This window comes from Nycticebus coucang, chromosome 22 (genome assembly GCF_027406575.1).
Source record: "Nycticebus coucang isolate mNycCou1 chromosome 22, mNycCou1.pri, whole genome shotgun sequence".
Taxonomy (NCBI): Eukaryota; Metazoa; Chordata; class Mammalia; order Primates; family Lorisidae; genus Nycticebus; species Nycticebus coucang.
Window position 1 is genome coordinate 50207712 of NC_069801.1, and position 17481 is coordinate 50225192.

Below are 17481 nucleotides of genomic sequence, written 5' to 3' on the forward strand. Positions count from 1 at the left end.
ACCACCTCCTGCTCTTCTCAGCTTTCCCCAAAGCACCTGGCCCAGCCCTGGCAAGGGTAGGCAAGCTGTCACTCATCATGAATGATTGCCATCATTAATATTAACAGGGAGGGTACCTCTGAGCAGACCATGCTAAGCAGCAAGAAGGCCCAGCCCCCACCCACCTCTCCTGACACCTCACCACAGAAGATAGCAGCCCCCGCCACTCGGGCCCCAGCCATCAGCCTGTACACATCTGGGGTCACTGAATGGGGCAGCGAGCTGTCCTATCAGTTTAAGGGCCTTGGGCTCCACCGTGGAGCACCCCCACACTCTGGCCTCCCAGGCGACAGCAGGGACTCTGGGCCCCAGGCCCATGGGTCTTACCTGGGAACAATGTGGGGCAGGGGAGGAGAAAGGGGCTGAGATGGGGCAGGTTCCAACTCCAGAACAGCCCCAAGGGCCCCCTGATCCCATGTTCCAGGAAGAGGCCATCCAGGCCCACCCCAGCCACCTCCCACCCTCCAGACTCAGACATTTAGTCTCCTGACTCAGCCATATGACCTCGAAGGGATCACCTTCTACCTCATTTTTCTCCTCTGTGAAGGGGGGGGGTTAAAAACAGTACCTGCCTGATGGGGCTGATGTGAAGACTGAGGAGAGGGCGGCGCCTGTGGCTCAGTGAGCAGGGTGCCGGCCCCATATACCGATGGTGGTGGATTCAAACCCAGCCCCGGCCAAACTGCAACAAAAAAAATAGCCGGGTATTGTGGCAGGCGCCTGTAGTCCCAGCTACTCAGGAGGCTGAGGCAAGAGAATCGCCTAAACCCAGGAGTTGGAGGTTACTGTGAGCTGTGATGCCACAGCACTGTACTGAGGGTGATAAAGTGAGACTCTGTCTCTATAAAAAAAAAAAAAAAGACTGAAGAGATACCACCTGGCCCGTGTGGCCTCAGTGTGTGACAGCTGTGGTGACAAATGACCCTGAGATTGGGCAGAAGACTCAACCCAGCAGGACTTGAGAGGCCGGGCAGGCTCAGAGGTGCCTCTGGCCTCTGCTTCAAAGTGTTGCTCTGAGCCAGGGTCCATGTTCCCTGCACAGGCCTGGGACCCATGGGCCTCTCAGGACACGACCAGAAAGAACTTTTTTACAAAGGAATGAGATCTTTGTCCCCGGAGTTGTGCATGCAGGGGATCCATTCACTCCTTCAGCAACCATTCACTGTGGCCTTCCTCTGTGCCTAGCCCTGTGTCGGCACTAGAGGTTTGGGAAGGGATGTGAGGCCAACTCCATCTGGAGAAGGCCACTGTAAAGAGACCTCAGGTCAGGCCTGCCCACCCCATAAATGGGTCGGAGCTGGGGGACGTGCAAAAGGCCCTTCTCCATGAAGGGGGCTTGGGAGGCACGCAGGACAGCACAGACGCACGGTCCTGGCTCCACCTGTTGAGCCCCCTACCCTGGCCCACCTCAACCATAGTCCAGCACCAGCCCTCAGAGCCCTTGCCCACCTCCCAAACCCAGTGAGGAATGGGCAGAAGGTATCCTTGGTGGGAGGGCCCAGCCAATGGCAGGGTGTGGAGGAGGGAGGGGAGTAGCCACCTCTGCCCGGACATAAGCAAAGGCACAGCCAGTCCCAGGCAGGGGGCAGGCTCACCCCCCTCCCACCCTCTTGCTCCTCAACAGTTCCCGGGGAGCAGGCTCCAGGGAGGCCTAGTAGCCAGACCACCAGCTGCTTCCTTCTCCCCACACGAACCCTGGCCACAAAGCACCTTCCCCAGCTCTGCCCGCCTGCGGTGACAGCCTCTTGGCACCAGCTCCCCCTTTCCCTCCATCTGTCAGGAATCCGTGCAGACAGACTGAGAACCAGCAGAGGAAGTGGCGAGGCTCTTGGACTCCTCCCCTCCCCTCTCCAGTGTTTCTCCACCCCACCCCTCCCCCTGCGCCCTCCCGTGTCTCTCCCTTCACTTCCATCTGTCTCCATCTCTTCCTACTGATGAAGACATTGACGGGAAGGGGCATGGGGTGGGGGAGGACCGGCCAGCCAGCAACCCCCACCTATAACCGCACACACCAAGGCCACAACACCGCCACCCATTTGTCTTCCCTTCTCCCCACACACTGAGGAGTCAGATGCTGTGGGATTTCGGGTGTAGAAATTCCTGCTGGGCCTGCCTCCCAAGGGCTACCATGAGCCTGGAAGCAACACGTGGAAAAGGGCTTTGTCAATTGCAGGGGCCTGGACCGGGCAAATGATGAGTGTCCCCAGCTTCTTCCTATTTAAGGTGAGAATAAGGAGCTCAGTGCTGTCCTCCACTTGGAAGTAGTGAGGCCAAAATGGGACACTGACAGACAGGAAAATGCCTTGCAGAGCATAAATGGCAGCGGGAACACAAGGCAGGCCCATCACTGCTGTGGTTCTCCCCAGGTCCATGGGAGGTGAGCTGGCCAAAGACGGACAGTCACACAGCTGTGTTGGAGGCAGAATCTGTAACAGTCACCAGGCCTCCTGGCCCCAGCCACACAGCTCCCCATCCAGGGGGCTTGGCCCTGGATCTTCCAGACCTTCCAAGAGACTCTTATTTCTCTCTTGAAACTTCCCAAAATGAGGGGGTGGGGGAGGGGAATCAGCCTTGTTTTAAGTGAGCCATGTCCTACTGGCAAAGAGCACAGGAATGGGAAGCCTACTACAGACCTGGGGAGCAGTGGCAGGGTTTGTGGGGTACAAGTAGACTGGTCAAGTGTCTCAGTTTGCCCAGGACTCAAGGGGTTCCTAAGAGGTAGATTTTTTTTTCCTTATTGAGACAGAGTCTTATTCTGTTGCCCTGGGTAGAGTACTGTGTCATCAGCCTAGCTCATAGCAACCACAAATTCCTGGACTGAAGCCATCCTCCTGCCTCAGCTTCCCTTGTAGCTGGGACTACAGGTGCACACCACTGCACTACACTAATTTTTCTATTTTTAATAGAGATGGGGATCTAACTTTGCTCAGGCTGGTCTCAAACTCCTGAGCTCAAGGGATCCACTCTCCTCAGCCTCCCAGAGTGCTAAAATTACAGGCATGAATCACCACACCCAGCCTCTGAGATGCTGAATTTTTAAAACCAGGATATGCATTCTGAAGAAGATGGGGTGGGGGTGGGGGGACAGGATAGCTCTAAGCACGGCCACACCAAAGCACCGGGCAAACACCCCTGCTCACCTCACTCCTGCCCCGTGAAGATTAGCCCAGGGCTCCAGAGGCCTGGTGGCTGTAGTCTACGGGTCCCTCAGGGCCAGGCCTGACCTCAGCCACAGCACAGATGTGCCCAGAGTAACAGCTGGGGGGGGGTCTTAGGCCCTCTCTCTACCCATTTCACAGCAGAGGAAGCTGAGGCTCAGAGAAGATCACACATTAGTTAGGGAGCCAGTGCTCCCGGGACAGGGCATCACGCACAGAACAACCCTCAGTGAACGTCAGAGCTAAGACTCAGAGCTCCAGTCCACACCAGGTACCCCTGGAACTGACAGAAACATTCCATCCAGGCCCGGACAAACAGTGGAGCTGGACCCTCAGCAAGTGGCCGGGGACAGGGGGCGTGTTCAAAGTTCAGACACGCCTTCCACCCTTTCCTCTCCTCTCCTTCCACCTTCCACAGGCCCTGGCCAGGTAGCCCTGCCCCTGTCCCTACACTGCCCCTATCCCTGAGAGGCTCATGGTGCACATCGTGAACCACAGACTTTAAATCAGGTCATCATGGTGAAGAGTGACAAGGACAGAGATGGAGGGAAAGCCCAGAGGGGGTTCTGACCCACCTGGGTGGGGGGAGGGGCTCCTGGAAATGATGACTAGAGGTCAAGTGGGGTTGAACAAGCAAAGGTGGGCCCTCCCAGGCCATGGGAACTGCATGAGAAAGCGCATGAGGTGTCTCCTTCCAGGTGGGGCTGGAGCACAAAGTCCTGGGGCTTTGGGGGCAATGAATGGGGATCCTGGGGCTAGAGAGGAGACAGGTTATGTTAGGTCTTGAAGAGCTCGGAATGTCCAATCCAATGAGAAGTGGGCATCACTGCAGGATGCTGAGCAAGGGAAGGATGCAACTTTGCATCTTTTTTAAGAGCACTTGGCTACAGAACGGGGATCCCGGAAAGGCATGGCAGTGGAAGTGGGGAGGGTCTCAGACTGGCAGGTAGGCAGGAAGGAGTCTAAGGACCTGGGGACCATTAGCAGTGAGGGTTCAAGGGAAGGAAAACAGAGTTTGTGACAACTCTCAGGTTCCCAAACCAAGGGCTAGGTAATGCCTGTGCTACACACTGGTCCAAGGGTCCAAATTCAGCCACAGCCCCCCAAGTACTATGTGCTGAGTCACAGGTCACTGCAGGATCTGGGCACTGCTGCCCTGCTGTCCAGGAGACCAAGCTGTCTATATAGATGTCACCCCTTATCTTCAGGCTTGGCACTCTGTCCTTACCCCCCACCACCACCTTTCAAAGGCCTTAGAGGTAAGTCAGGGCCACAACAGGGAGCTGACATTTACAGAGCCTGCGGGTGTGTACCCAAACAGCCCACACTGGGAGAGGCCAAGAAGAGTGGCCCCAGGAAGGATGGGTCTTATCTGAGCCCTCACTGCAAGTCAGCATCACAGGCTATACCTCCTTGAGCCTGGGGACTGTGGCACAGATGGAAGGGTCACTGGACAGGCCTCGGGTGAAAGTGGGGAGGGGCAGTCTCTATAACAGAGGCCCCAGAAGCAGAGCTGGGCTCAGAGAGGGACAGGAGAGCAGTAGGAGGCAGATCTGGGATTGACAGAAGAACACATTTTCTAACAGGGAGAGCTGTTTGGGGGCAATAGGGGCTGCCTGGACAGTACATGAACTCCCTGTCCCTAAAGGTACTGGACACCCTGACCTTCACTCCCAGGGCTGCTGAGGGAATTCTTGCTGTGGGATGGGAGTGGGGAGGCTGCTTTGCCATTGAGATGCTGTCCCAGCCCCCAAGAGCCACAGCGCACTCATTCATTCACTTCACACAGATCACAGGCCAGGACAGTGGGCACCAGGGTGGGTGGAGGAGAACCAGAAAAACCTCCTCTCCCAACCCGCCCCATCCCCTTCGAGGAGGTGAGGCCAGAGAAGGGTGGGGGCTGAAGATGCAGACATGTCAGTCCCTTCAGCTTCGGCTGCCATGCCTGTGTCACAGGTCTGTGTCCTGCCTTCTAAAGGACCAAGCACCCTCACTTTCTGGGGCACTGCCAAGGGCTGGACAGGGCCAGACACAATGTAACCTCCCTCACCCCACCCCTCCCACAGGTCCCCAAGGCTCTGGGCTCATTTCCTAATGAGTCCCTGGAATGACTCTCTCCCTAATTAAATTGGGCCAGTGAGTTACGGCCTAGGGCAGAAGGGAAGAAGGGGGAGAGGGCAAAGGAGCCTTTTAGGGGTTCCCTGAACCCTCCCAGTCCACCCTCTCAGCAGCCCTGAACAAGAGGGTATTCTTGAAGGATAGAAGACGGAGGTTCAGAGAAGGAGGTCAAAATCAGCCAAGTCAGCCTTGAACTGAGCACTCATCACATGCCAGGAGCTGCACTTAGTCTTTTTTTGTTGTTGACAGAGTCTTGCTCTGTCACCCAGGCTAGAGTGTAGTGCTGTCATCATAGCTCACAGCAACCTCAAAGTCCTGGGTTCAATTGATCCTCCTGCCTCAGCCTTCCAAGTAACTAGGACTACATTTGCACACCACCACATTCAGCTAATTTTTAAATTTTTCGTAGAGAAAGGGTCTCACTATGTTGCTCAGTCTGGTCTCAAACTCCTAGGCTCATGATCCTCCCACCATAGCCTCCGAAAGTGCTAGATTTACAGATGTGAGCCACCGCTCCCAGCCCTTAGTGCTTTTGGTAAATTCACATCTCAATCCCACCATCACCATGGGGGCAGGTATTGATGGCTCCACTGCACAGATGGGACAGGCACTCAGAGTGGTGAAGTACCATGCCAGGGTCCCACAGCTGGGAGGTTGGTTCTGCTGGTTGAACCTCTCACCAATGAGGAGGGACCCCAGAGACTTCCTCATCTATGACTCCCAGCTGGCTCTGCACCAAGCAGAGGTTTATAGTCAGCTTGGAAAGGGAGTGGGGCTGAATTTCAAAAGCTGCCTACAGTGATTCAACCCACTGATCTAATCCTAACCCTCTCCCAGCACAGATGGAAGATAGGGCCCCAGAGAAGGGCAGGGACTTACCCAGGTCACACGGCAAGTTTGTGACAAGATGAGGGTGACTGGTTTCTGGGGCTGGAGAGCCTGAGGGGCAACTAGCAAGCTAAGTAGTTCAGTTAACCACCTGCAACAAGGGCTCAGGCCTTTGTTTCTGGAGGGTAGACCTCTGCATGGAGTCTTTGGGGCTGGAGAGGCTGGAGGGAGGGCAAGGCGTCTGGGGAGAGGAGGCAGCACAGAGAACAGGGGCCCAAACCTCACAGGCTGGCGGACCTTGCTGCCCTGGTTTGGTCTAATTCATGGTGTAATAAGAACTGACTGGCTCAGGGCCTGCACACTGAGAGCTGATGAGGTTTCTGGTCCTTTACATGGGCCAGGAGTTATTTATTACTCACATTGTGCAGTGTAGGAGTCTGGGATTCAGGTTTAAAGAACTTGCCCTGGGCCTTCCGACCAGGAAGTGGAAGGGCTGCAGGCTGAACCCAGGTCTGGCCAACACTGGAGAGGCCACACTAGCCCCCCTCGCACATCTGACTCCTACTTTGGAGAAGCAGGCGGCAGAGGCAGCCAGGGACAGCAGGGAGGGAGATAAGGATGTCACATAGGCAGCTAATATTGTCCTAGCTGGCTCAAAGTTATTAAAAAAACAGCTCAGTCAGACCTCAGCAAAAAAATAAGCAGGTAGGAAAAAAAAACCAAGTTTATTAGCAGATGTAGGCTCTGCTAATAAACAGTTTGGGCTTTGTGTATATGGTTTAGGCCATGTCCCCCGTGTCAGGGGTTGCGGTAGACCCTTGGGGGGTCTGTGGGGTTGGGCTTTAGAGGACCTGCCCCTTGCTTCTAGCCCTGGGCCTCTTGGGCCTCAGGGAACAGGGCACAGCTCTTTGGAGCTCCCACACCTAGGGCCTGGCTATGCCCTGGCTCTCAGGGGAAAACAAAACAATCCCAGGGAATTGGGACTGAGAGGGGCTGGAGATAGCCCACTCCCAATAAGAGACCCCAAGAAGGGCAAGAACCCAAACAGCGACTGAGCAAGGTGGGAGCAGAGGAGGCCTGATGCCCAGGCACAGCTGCTCTAACAGCTTTAGACCTCCAAGTGGGGCCAGTGCACACTGCAGACAGAGGCCTGGGGAACAAGCTACTGTGGCAGAGGACACCCTGGGAACAGAGATTGTTGGCACCTCTCCAACTACAAATAACTTGCGATAATTCCCCAGCCATAACAGCCCAGTGGGGGGCTTTGGTCTGGGCAGCCTGGGTGGGTGTGGGAGGAAGAGCATCACCTTGGTCTCCTCATGTCCAGAATGGTCACTTCCCTCCTGGTGCACACCCCCTCCTCTCATGCACGTACCCCGAGCACACGCATGTGTGCCCACAGCCGAGAAAGGGCTCTGAGGGTGATGGGGAAGCAGATGGCAGCTCAGAGTCCAGGAAGAGTGGGAGGGAGAGGGGAGCACTGCTGGCTGGAATGTTCCTGGATTCAGGCCACCAGGAAAGCCCACCCTTGGCCTCCAGCTATTTAGTCAGCCAGCTTAACCTGGGCCTGATGGGCCCTTCCTGCCTCTCCTCAGCCACCAAGTCTCTGCTGTTAACCTGCACCCACTGGAAAATGGAGGGCCCTCATGGGTAACTACCACACCAGGCCTGGAGGTCCACCAGCCACCCAGGGCCCCCAGTGCAGATGGGAGTGGATGAGATGATTCCTACCATCCCTCCAACCCAAGAAGCTGCTGTCCTCTCAGGCAGCCAAGTCCTCCCCACCGGCCAGCTGATCTAAATCTCTCTAGCTGCTAGTTCAGCAGCTGCCCTCTTGCTGTGCGTGCATGTCCTTGCTGGAGGAGGAGGAAAGCGGCTGATAGCCCCTTCTACTTGGCCTTTCCCTGTGCTGGAATCATGGGCTCAGGAAGGGGAAGAAAAATGCTCATTTTCAGACCCAGGCTCTGGGTGAAATGCTTTACTGTCAGCCTACGCACCACCACAGCCTGGGCTCACATCCATTTCAGAATGGCTCGGGGACCGGTGGGCCTGACTCCGTTTTTCTCCATCACTGCGCTGTACCCAACCCAATCATGCACCCAGGAAGGAGGTAGGAGGGAAAGGAGCCCAAGGAACCCGGGCCTCAGGGCCGAGTTCTGCAAGTGGACCTAAAACGTCGGGTTACCCTCCGTTTACCCGCCCAGAATTCAGCCCAGCAAGCCAGCTCTTCTCCTCCCAAACCTCAACAGGCAGGAAGGGACCCCAAGGGCACAGGTCCTCCAGCCCCAGGCCAGCTCCAGTCCCAAACCCAGCTGCAAGCAGAAGGAGTCTGCTCTGGGTGCAGGTGGAGGAAGGACTAATGAGCGAAAAGGAAATGAAGTTTGGAGAGGGGGAGCCCCTTGCTCGGGTCACACAGCAAGGGCAGAGACAAAACGATTATCATAATGCTATGGAGGAGATGAATTCCACCAGTATCTTGAGAAGAATGAGGAACAGTGTTGTTCTCTTCTAGCTTTTTGGTGGGTGTGAGAAGTCCTTGGGGCCAGAACACAGTTGTCCTTTCTCCTGCCTTTGCTTTGTGTGGTGGCCTAGATATGGCTACTTTGTCTGTCTCATGGGGCCAGGACGAGGTGGCCCTGTATGCAGGAAGGGAGGTCTTTCAGGCTGCCTGCCCTACTGGAAAGGGGGGCCGTGGGGCCATGTAGGGAGTGATGGTATGAGATGGAAACAAGTCTCCTCTCTAGAGAGTGACGTGGCCATGATGAAAACATCCATGCTGCGTAATTCCTTTCCTAAGAATCCGTCGTAAGGGAAAGAATCAGACAAATATACCAAGATGTAGCACAAGGGTATCTATCCCAGCATTGTACAGAAGAGGGAAAAATGGAAGCCACTAAACATACATCTATCAACAGGAGAGCATATCATTAAATTATGGGAGAGCCACACAATGGAATACTATCTGTCCCTTTAAAACAATGATGTGAATCTACTGTTATTGACATAGAAAGCCATGTGTGGAATCAGCTGCCATAACATGACCTCATTTTTGTTAAAAAAAAAAAAAAAAAAAAAAAACCTGTGTTCATGCATACCAGCCCACAGGGAAAACCTCGAGTGACTGCTGCCTTTTTTTTTTTTTGCTTTTCTTTATTATCTGTGATTTTTTTTTTATTATAACTATGAAACTATCTTCATATAATCAGAAAAAGTTACTTCTATTGGAAAACTATTATCAGTTGAGGTGAGTTTTAGCTTCAGTATTACCAATATCTGGGCAAGTCCCTTCCCCTCCTTAATTTCCTCCGCAGGAAAATGGAGATAAGAATTCACTCCTACACTGCCTGCCTCCCAGGACCATCCCTGTGAGACACAAAATGGAAAAGGTCATACTGTGGTTATGAGAGACCTGGAAACTGACAACATCGGCAGAGCGGCTGAAGTCCCTGTGGCAAGTCAAGACCAGTGACCACTGCTGTGGACACTTAGACTGGCAGTCCCCCAGGGGGCTTTGAGCTGTCTGTCCTGCCACGGTCTACCTTCCAAGAGGCAGGCGTGTAGAGGCAGTGAGGACCATGGGAACCGTGTAGACCTGAAAGCCCCACAGCCCTGGCCTTGCTGGGTGACTTTCCTAGTCACTCAGGGGCATTCCGTGGGGCCTGAGAGTACGCCAGGTTCCATACGCACAAACAAAGTGGCCAGGCCTGGCTCTCCCAGCCCCGGCAACGCAGAAGTGTGACAGGTGAGGAGCTCAGTCAGGAGCAGGGACTCTTCCTCTGAAGGCCCTCAGCCCCTGCTATGCCACTCCGACTTTGGGGCTATTCCTGGGACTGTGACAGAGTAGCTTGTGAGAGGCTTGTGAGAGGAGCCAGGTGAGCAGGGATGATAATTAAAACCCCCACCTGGGGACCCAGCTGATGCTCAAGGGCACCCTAGGGGTCAGCCAGTGCTACTCGGGAGGGAGCTGGCACACCACTGGCAGGGGCTAACCAAGGGAGACCCCTGGAAAGGGAGGCTGAGGCACAGCCCGAGCCACACATAACTGTCGCTGGGGACGCATTACCTTCTCATGTCACCTGCTTTGTAGCCAGGACAGGCATGGCCCAGGCCTGCCATGGAACAGTCGGGCCACCTGGGGCAAGTGACTTCAGTGTTTGGAGGCTCAGCTCTTTCCTCTGCAAAATGCAGTCATGATACTTTAAGGCACTGCTGGAGGAGACCCTGCCTGAGAAACCCCCCCCCGGCAAGCATGCTCATCAACTCCTACGAATATAAACATGAGCATTGGAGATGACTTCCCACCCATCCAGGGTTGGGTAAGCAGGACCCAGCCAGGGGCTGTGACGTGCCTGAAGTCCCCAGTGTTGGAGCCCAAAGAGGCCTGTGCTACCCCTCAGCCTACGAACACCCGGTTCCCTGATCTAGCATGGGTGCAGCAGTGGACGGGAGGAGGGAGCCCGTACTGCTCTGACTCCAGTCCCACCCAGGGACTGAGGACACCCTGGTGCTGGCAATGGGCTCCTACTGACCCCTGCAGCTGATGTCTGGCCACTAGGGCCTCAGTTTCAACTTCTGAAGCCGAGAGCTAGCAAAGCTTCCAAGTTTGCAGGGCAAGCAATGAGAATCCTGGGTGCAGGGAGGCAGCCAGGCTCTGTGTGACAGACCGCAGACAGTCAGGGCGATAACACTGGGGCTGACACTCCCTGAGGTCACCTGTGCCAGCGACATAGCATCAGGTCCTCAGTTTCCCTTTCTGTACAGTTAGAAGAGCAACAATCTCACAGGCAATGGCCGAGAGAAACCTTTGGAAATTGTGATAGGTCATATCCATGGAAGGCTAGAAAAGGGGGGCGCCTTATGTTGGGCCTCTTGGGGTTTCCAGAGAAGAGGGTCCCTTCCCATTCCCCACAGGCCAGAAACCCATAGCCCAAGGAGGCAATGCTGGGCACTGTGGCCACCTTCCCCCCCACCCCCCACCAACTTCCTCCACACCCTACACGCACAAGGTCCTCTGACCCAGCAGGACGGATAGACCTCAGAGAGGAACAGCCTAAAGAAAAGTCCAGACTCCAGACCAGACTGACCTGGGTCAGATCCCAGCTCCATCACTTAAGAGTCATGACATTGGCCATGTCTCCTGTGAAAGCCTATTTCATCATCTTCAAAATAGGAAAAGTAATAAAATGACCCTCATGAGTGGGAAAGCTGAAGGATGTAAATTGTCCAAGGATATAATTCCTTGTGGGAACTGTTTATGTTGGGACCCTAGTACCCTGCATGAGGCTGGCAGGGCACACTGTGGAGAAGGATCTGTAACCTACAGAAGAACAGGACATGCTGTGGGAGGTCAGAGGCTGGAGGGCTGGAGGACAGAGGTTGGGAGAGGCATCATGAGGGAGGGGGCATCCCTGCTAGGCCTTCAGGGAATAGATGACCTGGATGTGTGGGCATTTTCAGGATAGGTGTTACTAAGGTTGCTTAACAGCTGGGGCCCCAGGGCCTGGCTCCATAGTCCCCAGGACACAGCCCCACACCCTCCCACAGGCCCAGGACTGGCTCCTTGGGGAAAGCATGCACCTGGGGGTGTGATTACTGACCTGGAGCCAGGAGAACATCCACTTGTTTACATCCCTTGGGAGGGTACCTGCTCCAGCAGCCCTCTGGGTTCTCATCGCCTCACTCTCTCCCTGGGCAGGGGTCTCTTTGGCTTCGCCTGCTGCCAACATCTTTCCAAGGAGGGAAAGCTGTCAAGTCGGCCACCAGCAGACCACTGGGGAGCAAGAAGCCAACCAGCTCCAAGAACAATTGCAGCCTGAACCCCAAGCAGGCCTAAGAAACTCAAGAAGCTCACAGAGAGTGACTCTGATCCAGGAGGGCCCATGGGATGTTTTCTAAGGGAAAACCTTCGGCAAACATTCCCAAGGCCTGCTGGAATCAGTCCCAGGAGAGCAGACCTGGGCCTGGAAGGAAGAGAAGCATGGGGACTGCTGGCCAGAGCCCTAGAGGCTGTAGGCCTTCCTCTCCTTCCCAGGGACAGTCTCCAAGACAACCACACAGCCTGAGGGAAGCCAGCCCCTGCCCCTGCAAGGCCCTGGCCTGTTTGACTCATTTCTTCTCCCAGTCCCTTTTGGCAGCTTCTGCCACCTCCAGATCCATCTTGGGGAGCCTTGAGGCCACCTCCTCTGTGGCTGGGCAACCCACTGGCTGAGGTGAGCACCAGCTGCAGGAGCCTCAGACAACATCCAGCTAAGCACATGGGAGCAAGGAAAGGAGAGGGTCCTGGGTGGCCTGCAGAGACCAGAGTCAGGTACCTAGAGAGCTTGGTAGAACTTCTCCAAAAATGATCATACCCATTGCCATTCACTGAGCACCTACAGCTCACAAGGCACAGGACCTCATTTAATCCTCACAACTTCTCTGGGAAGGAAGGACTATTATCATCTTCCAAGGCCAGGAGGTGACAGCTGGGATGTAAAACCAGGAGTGTTATGATTTTGACTTGGGTCCCAAAGTCTCTTATCTCAACTCCTGTATCTCAGCCTGGGGAGAGGGAGGTGTCAGGGAAGGCTTCCTGGAGGAGGTGATACCTGCACTGAATCTCCTAAGATGACAAAAAGGACATAGCCAGTGAGGTGAAGAAAGAGTATCCCAGCCAGATGGATGGGCACATGCAAAGGCCTGGAGGTGACAAGCAAAAGGAACATGACAGATGCTAAAGTTTGGTGTCCCACACTCACAGGAAGAGGCTGGAGGGGAGTAGGCGTCAGGAGCCAGTCACAGAGGGCCAAATGCAGAAAAGTCCAAGCTGACTTTACCCTCTGGGTACTTGGGAGCCCCAAGAGGGGCTCTGAATGGTGGAGGTGCCTGGAGGGCTGAGGGCTGAGGACACTGAGGTTCTGAGAAGAGCAGCATTGTCTGTCAGACGACTCCATCCCCAAAAGGAGATGAAGCTGTGGTGGGTGTTGGGGCTGTGGTTCCAGCTGCACACTGAAGGCCAAACGTTGGCTACTGCACCAGCCAGAGCTTCAATTATTTACAAGACTGCTGCCCAGAAGTACAGAATTCTTCACAGAGGGGGACGGGGGGAAGGGCAGAGGAGCCTTAAGATGTCTCAAGGTGGGGAAGAAGGCCTGGGGAGGACCTGCCTGAGGTCACCAGCTAGTACTTGAGACAGCATAGATTCCACAGTTGGGTACCTGCATTCACACCCCAGCAGTTTCCCTGAAAAACCATACACCCTTGGGCCGGTTACTTAACCGTTCTGGGCCTTTATTAAATGGGAATAATCCAGATACTTCATGAGGTGCCCCATTTGATAGAAGAACACAAAGTGATGCATGTAAAATGCCAGCACAATGCCAGGTCCAAACAAGAGCTCAGAAAGTGGTAGTGGGTGTTGCTGCTGCTGTTACTATGGGAGTAAAGGTCTGGCCAGAGACCAAAGTCCCTGCCTCTGCCCCTAGACACTTGGGAGCAACAGGAAACTGAGGCCAGGGAGCCAGCTGGCCTACGTGACCCAGGTCCATAGCCTGGAATCCCACTGACTTCCCCTGGCCAGGCTGCCCCTGGGCTTCCTTGGGCCTGGCCCTTCGGCTTCCAGCTCCTTCCTCCACTTTGAAGGTCCATTGAGCTGGGAACTAAAACCCCATGAGCTTTTCCCTTCTCTATCCCACAAGCTCTGAGCCTCCCAAGGGCCAAGTCCCACCCACTATGGATGAGGATCAGAACTTAGAAGGCCTAATATGAGTTCCAGCTTAACCCTGAGGAGCTCCGTGAGTCTGGGGCAGTCACTTCACCTCTCTGAGTCTCAGTGTCCGCTATAATATAGAGACATACTATCTGTTTTAAAATATTAAGCCCTGGGAGAATGGTATTAGTTACCATCTTTCAAGGCCTAGCTCAGTTGTCTCCTCCTCCAGGAAGCCTTCCTTGGCTTCCTCAAAATAAAATCTCCCTCCCTCCGGCCTCCATAAGCCTCTTGGTACTTGGGCAGCATTACGATCCTTTGGGAGCTCAAGCTCCTTTTTCTTCACACAAATTTTATCTACAAACTCCAACCCCGTTTTGCAGGCCCAGAGAGGTACAGAGGTGGGGCAGCTCAGGCCCTCTTGCAGGGTGGAGTGCCAAAGGAGGTGGTCAGGTCTAAGTCAGGGAGGCTGCCCACGGAGAAGCCAGTGGCTTGAAGGGAGAAGAGTTCAAAGAAATACAGTCTGGGCAGGTGGCCTGGAACAGGGAGGTGGGGAGAATTCTTCAGAGGGGAAGGGAAGGGCTAAGGAAAGATCACTGGCACCAACACAGCCACCCAAAACCTCACCCCATTTCTTCAGTTTCCTTTTGTGACTACAAGGAGTCCATTTCTAAAGACCACACAGGTGGAAAGAGCCCCCATTCCCTTCTCCTCGCTAGCCCTGTGTGAAGACCATCTAGGGATTTAACCACTGATGGAGAGGGACAGCTAGCTGTGTTTGGCAATCAGGAAAGCTCAGGAAAGTCAAGCCACGTACAATTGATACTTGGTATATCAACAAAGCCAACACCCTTTCCACTCGCAGCCCTTGGCATCATTTGCTTTTGCTCAGGGACTATCTTCCTAAGATTCTATATCATCCATCTCAGAACCAGAGCAGGAGTCCCAATGGACCATCGGAGCTCTCCTGGCCCTCCCTGGGGCCACTCAGCCACCAGCTACTTCATACCTCCATCTTGCCCAAAGCCTCCCATGGAGATGAAATGAGACAGCCCAACATGCAGGGGTGTCCAACCAGTGGCCCACAGACCCAACATAGATTACTTGAGGAATGTTTTGCTTATCTGGGGTGACCCACATCATAAAAAGTAGGCAACAAACTTTTTTCTTTTGCTCATCAAATGTCGTTAGTGTTTGTGGATTTAATGTGTAGTCCAAAACAACTCTTCTCCATACAATGTGTGACAGAAAAAAAGGTTGGACACCCCTGATAGAGTATGGCTTCCAAGCTCCTAGACCATGCTGCTGGGTCTTTCTGCATCACTCTCCACCACAGTAGACTGTGCCCCTGAACTAGAAGGCAGGTAGAGATCCAGACCAAGTTCTGTCATCTGAGTTGTGTGACCTTGAGCAAATCACTTCACCAAGCAAGCACCCTTGTCTACCAAGCAAGAAGAGCTTTTGCTCTTTACAGCCACCCTCCCAGGGCTGTTGTTATGAAGAGCCAGGGAGATAAGGTATAACCAGCCTCAAAATGCAGTTTCTATTTCCCTTCGTCCTCCTCACCACACCCACTGCAAGGGAATCACAGAATGGTTCCCAGCAATAAAACTCATGATAATGTTCTACCTAGAAACAGTTATTCTCCTAACTTCACCAGCACTGGGTGGCGCCCAGCATCATGATAAGGCTAAGAACTCTGGAGTCAAATGCTTAAGTTCAAGCTCCTACTTGGCAAATGACTAGGGGTAGAGCAAGTAACCACTCGGGGCCTCCATTCTTGGGTCTGTAAAATAGGACTGTTGTGAAGACGAAAGCAGTTTATGTAAGATAGACACCACAGTGTTTGGCACAGTTAACAGTCAGCACAAGTGAGTCTTATTATTTCCAATTACATGTCTAGAACTCATCCTCAGAACAGTCCTGTGAGGTTGCCAGGACAGTAATCATTAGCCTAAGTGGTCAGGTGAGAAAATGGAGACAGGACAGAGCTAACTTTGGGTTAAGTCCAAGAACGAACAGGGCAGGCTGAGTGGCAGTCAAAAAAAACTCAAGGACGGGTAGTGCCTGTGGCTCAGTGAGTGGGGTGCTGGTCCCATATACTGAGGGTGGTGAGTTCAAACCCAACCCTGGCCAAACTGCAACAATAAAAAAAAAAACTCAAGGACTTGGGCGGCACCTGTGGCTCAAAGGAGTAGGGCGCCAGCCCCATATGCCAGAGGTGGTGGGTTCAATCCCAGCTCTGGGCAAAAACTGCAAAACAAAAAAACTCAAGGATTCAACAGAGAAGGTGCCTGTCCTCCCTTCCTGCACAGAGTGTGAGCTGTGGGTCTGTCCACGTTGCCCTCTCCCCTCAGACACTGCTACACCCGGGGGCTGGCCTGGTCTGGACAGCACCTCCAATCATTCCAGTAATGAGGAATGAATGACTGCCTGAGGCTGTCTCTAGAAGGCTGTTTTTCTGTTCCTGGAACTACGTTCCTTTGGCGGTGGCAATTGCTTGCTGACTAGCTTCGGCCCCACAGACACCAGAAACCCGGAGAAGGAACTTTAAAATCAGTAGCGCTTGTGGAAGGCAAACACCGTGCTCAGCAAAGACAGCCAGCCACCTGCACTCGCCAGGGGTTCACGTGGGCCTCGGGCTCCTCGGGCCCCTTCCAGGAAACAAAGTCGTCCCCTCCTTCCTGTTGTGCCCCATGACTCACAGTCGGGCCAGGCTGGCGGGAGAGCGCCGTCTCCAACCACCGGGGTTCAAAAAGGTCTTCACCGTGACTAGGCAGAAAAGCTGCGAGCGACGGATCCTACTACCCTGAGGATGCGCGCGGGGGTGTGGCCGGGGCGGGGCCAGGGCAGAGCCCCAGCGCCCAAGACTTCCAAATACTACACACCCGCCCGCCCCACGATTGGTCGCTCCGGACACCGGGGCCTATGGGGTGGTCCTCTCCTAGCCAATCAGGGGCCCCGGGGAGCCTATTTATTCACAAAAACCGAGCAAAAAAAGGAGCGCAGTGGGGCCAGGAGCTGTGTGTAAGTTTGAAACACGCGCGCGTCCCGCGGGGCCGAGCGGCAATCGCAGAGGGCCGTGTCAGGGAAGCTAGACGTTTGCAGGGACTGCCTGGTCCGCGTGCACAGCTCCGGCCCAGCAGCCCCAGCGTGGCACGCCAACCTGGGCTCCGCCCCCTCTCCTTGAGGACACGCCCCTGCCCTGCTCCCTCCGGGTGGTCAGGAGCTACCTGGCCCGGAGGGAAGCGTCTCCCAAGCGGTTTTCCGGTTGCGGACTCCGGCGGCGGCGCCGCGGCTGCAGCCACGTGCTCCCAGAGCATGGCGCCCCCACTCTTCCTTCCCTCCCCGAGTCGGAGCGCTCTGGCCCGCCACTCACGGCAGTCGTCCTCGTCGCTGTTGTCCGAGCAGTCGTCGTCCTCGTCGCATCTCCACACTGAGGGGATGCAGCGCTCGTTCCGGCACCGGAACTGCTCCTCTTCGCACTCCTTGACAGGCCCTGCGGGGTGAAGGGAGCGTGAGCTGGATCAGCAGACTCGAGCCCCACTCCCCACCCTGCAGCCCTGGCCACACGGGAAGGGTCTGCCGGGGCGAAGGAAAGGGGCAATGCTGCAGACCCCGGGGGCATCGGGCACACTCGATCCGGAGAGA

The 17481-nt window shown here is 54.8% G+C and overlaps 1 protein-coding gene across 11 annotated transcripts in view; it reads right to left on the reverse strand.

The window, feature by feature from the left end:
* Window positions 1-17481, reverse strand: part of LRP8 (LDL receptor related protein 8) — an 80069-nt gene that overhangs the window by 61306 nt on the left and 1282 nt on the right. For all 11 annotated transcript variants that reach the window (XM_053576508.1, XM_053576507.1, XM_053576506.1 and 8 more), the window contains exon 2: window positions 17210-17329. In XM_053576508.1, the coding sequence (XP_053432483.1) occupies window positions 17210-17329 (120 nt within the window). The remainder of the gene's footprint in view (window positions 1-17209; window positions 17330-17481) is intronic.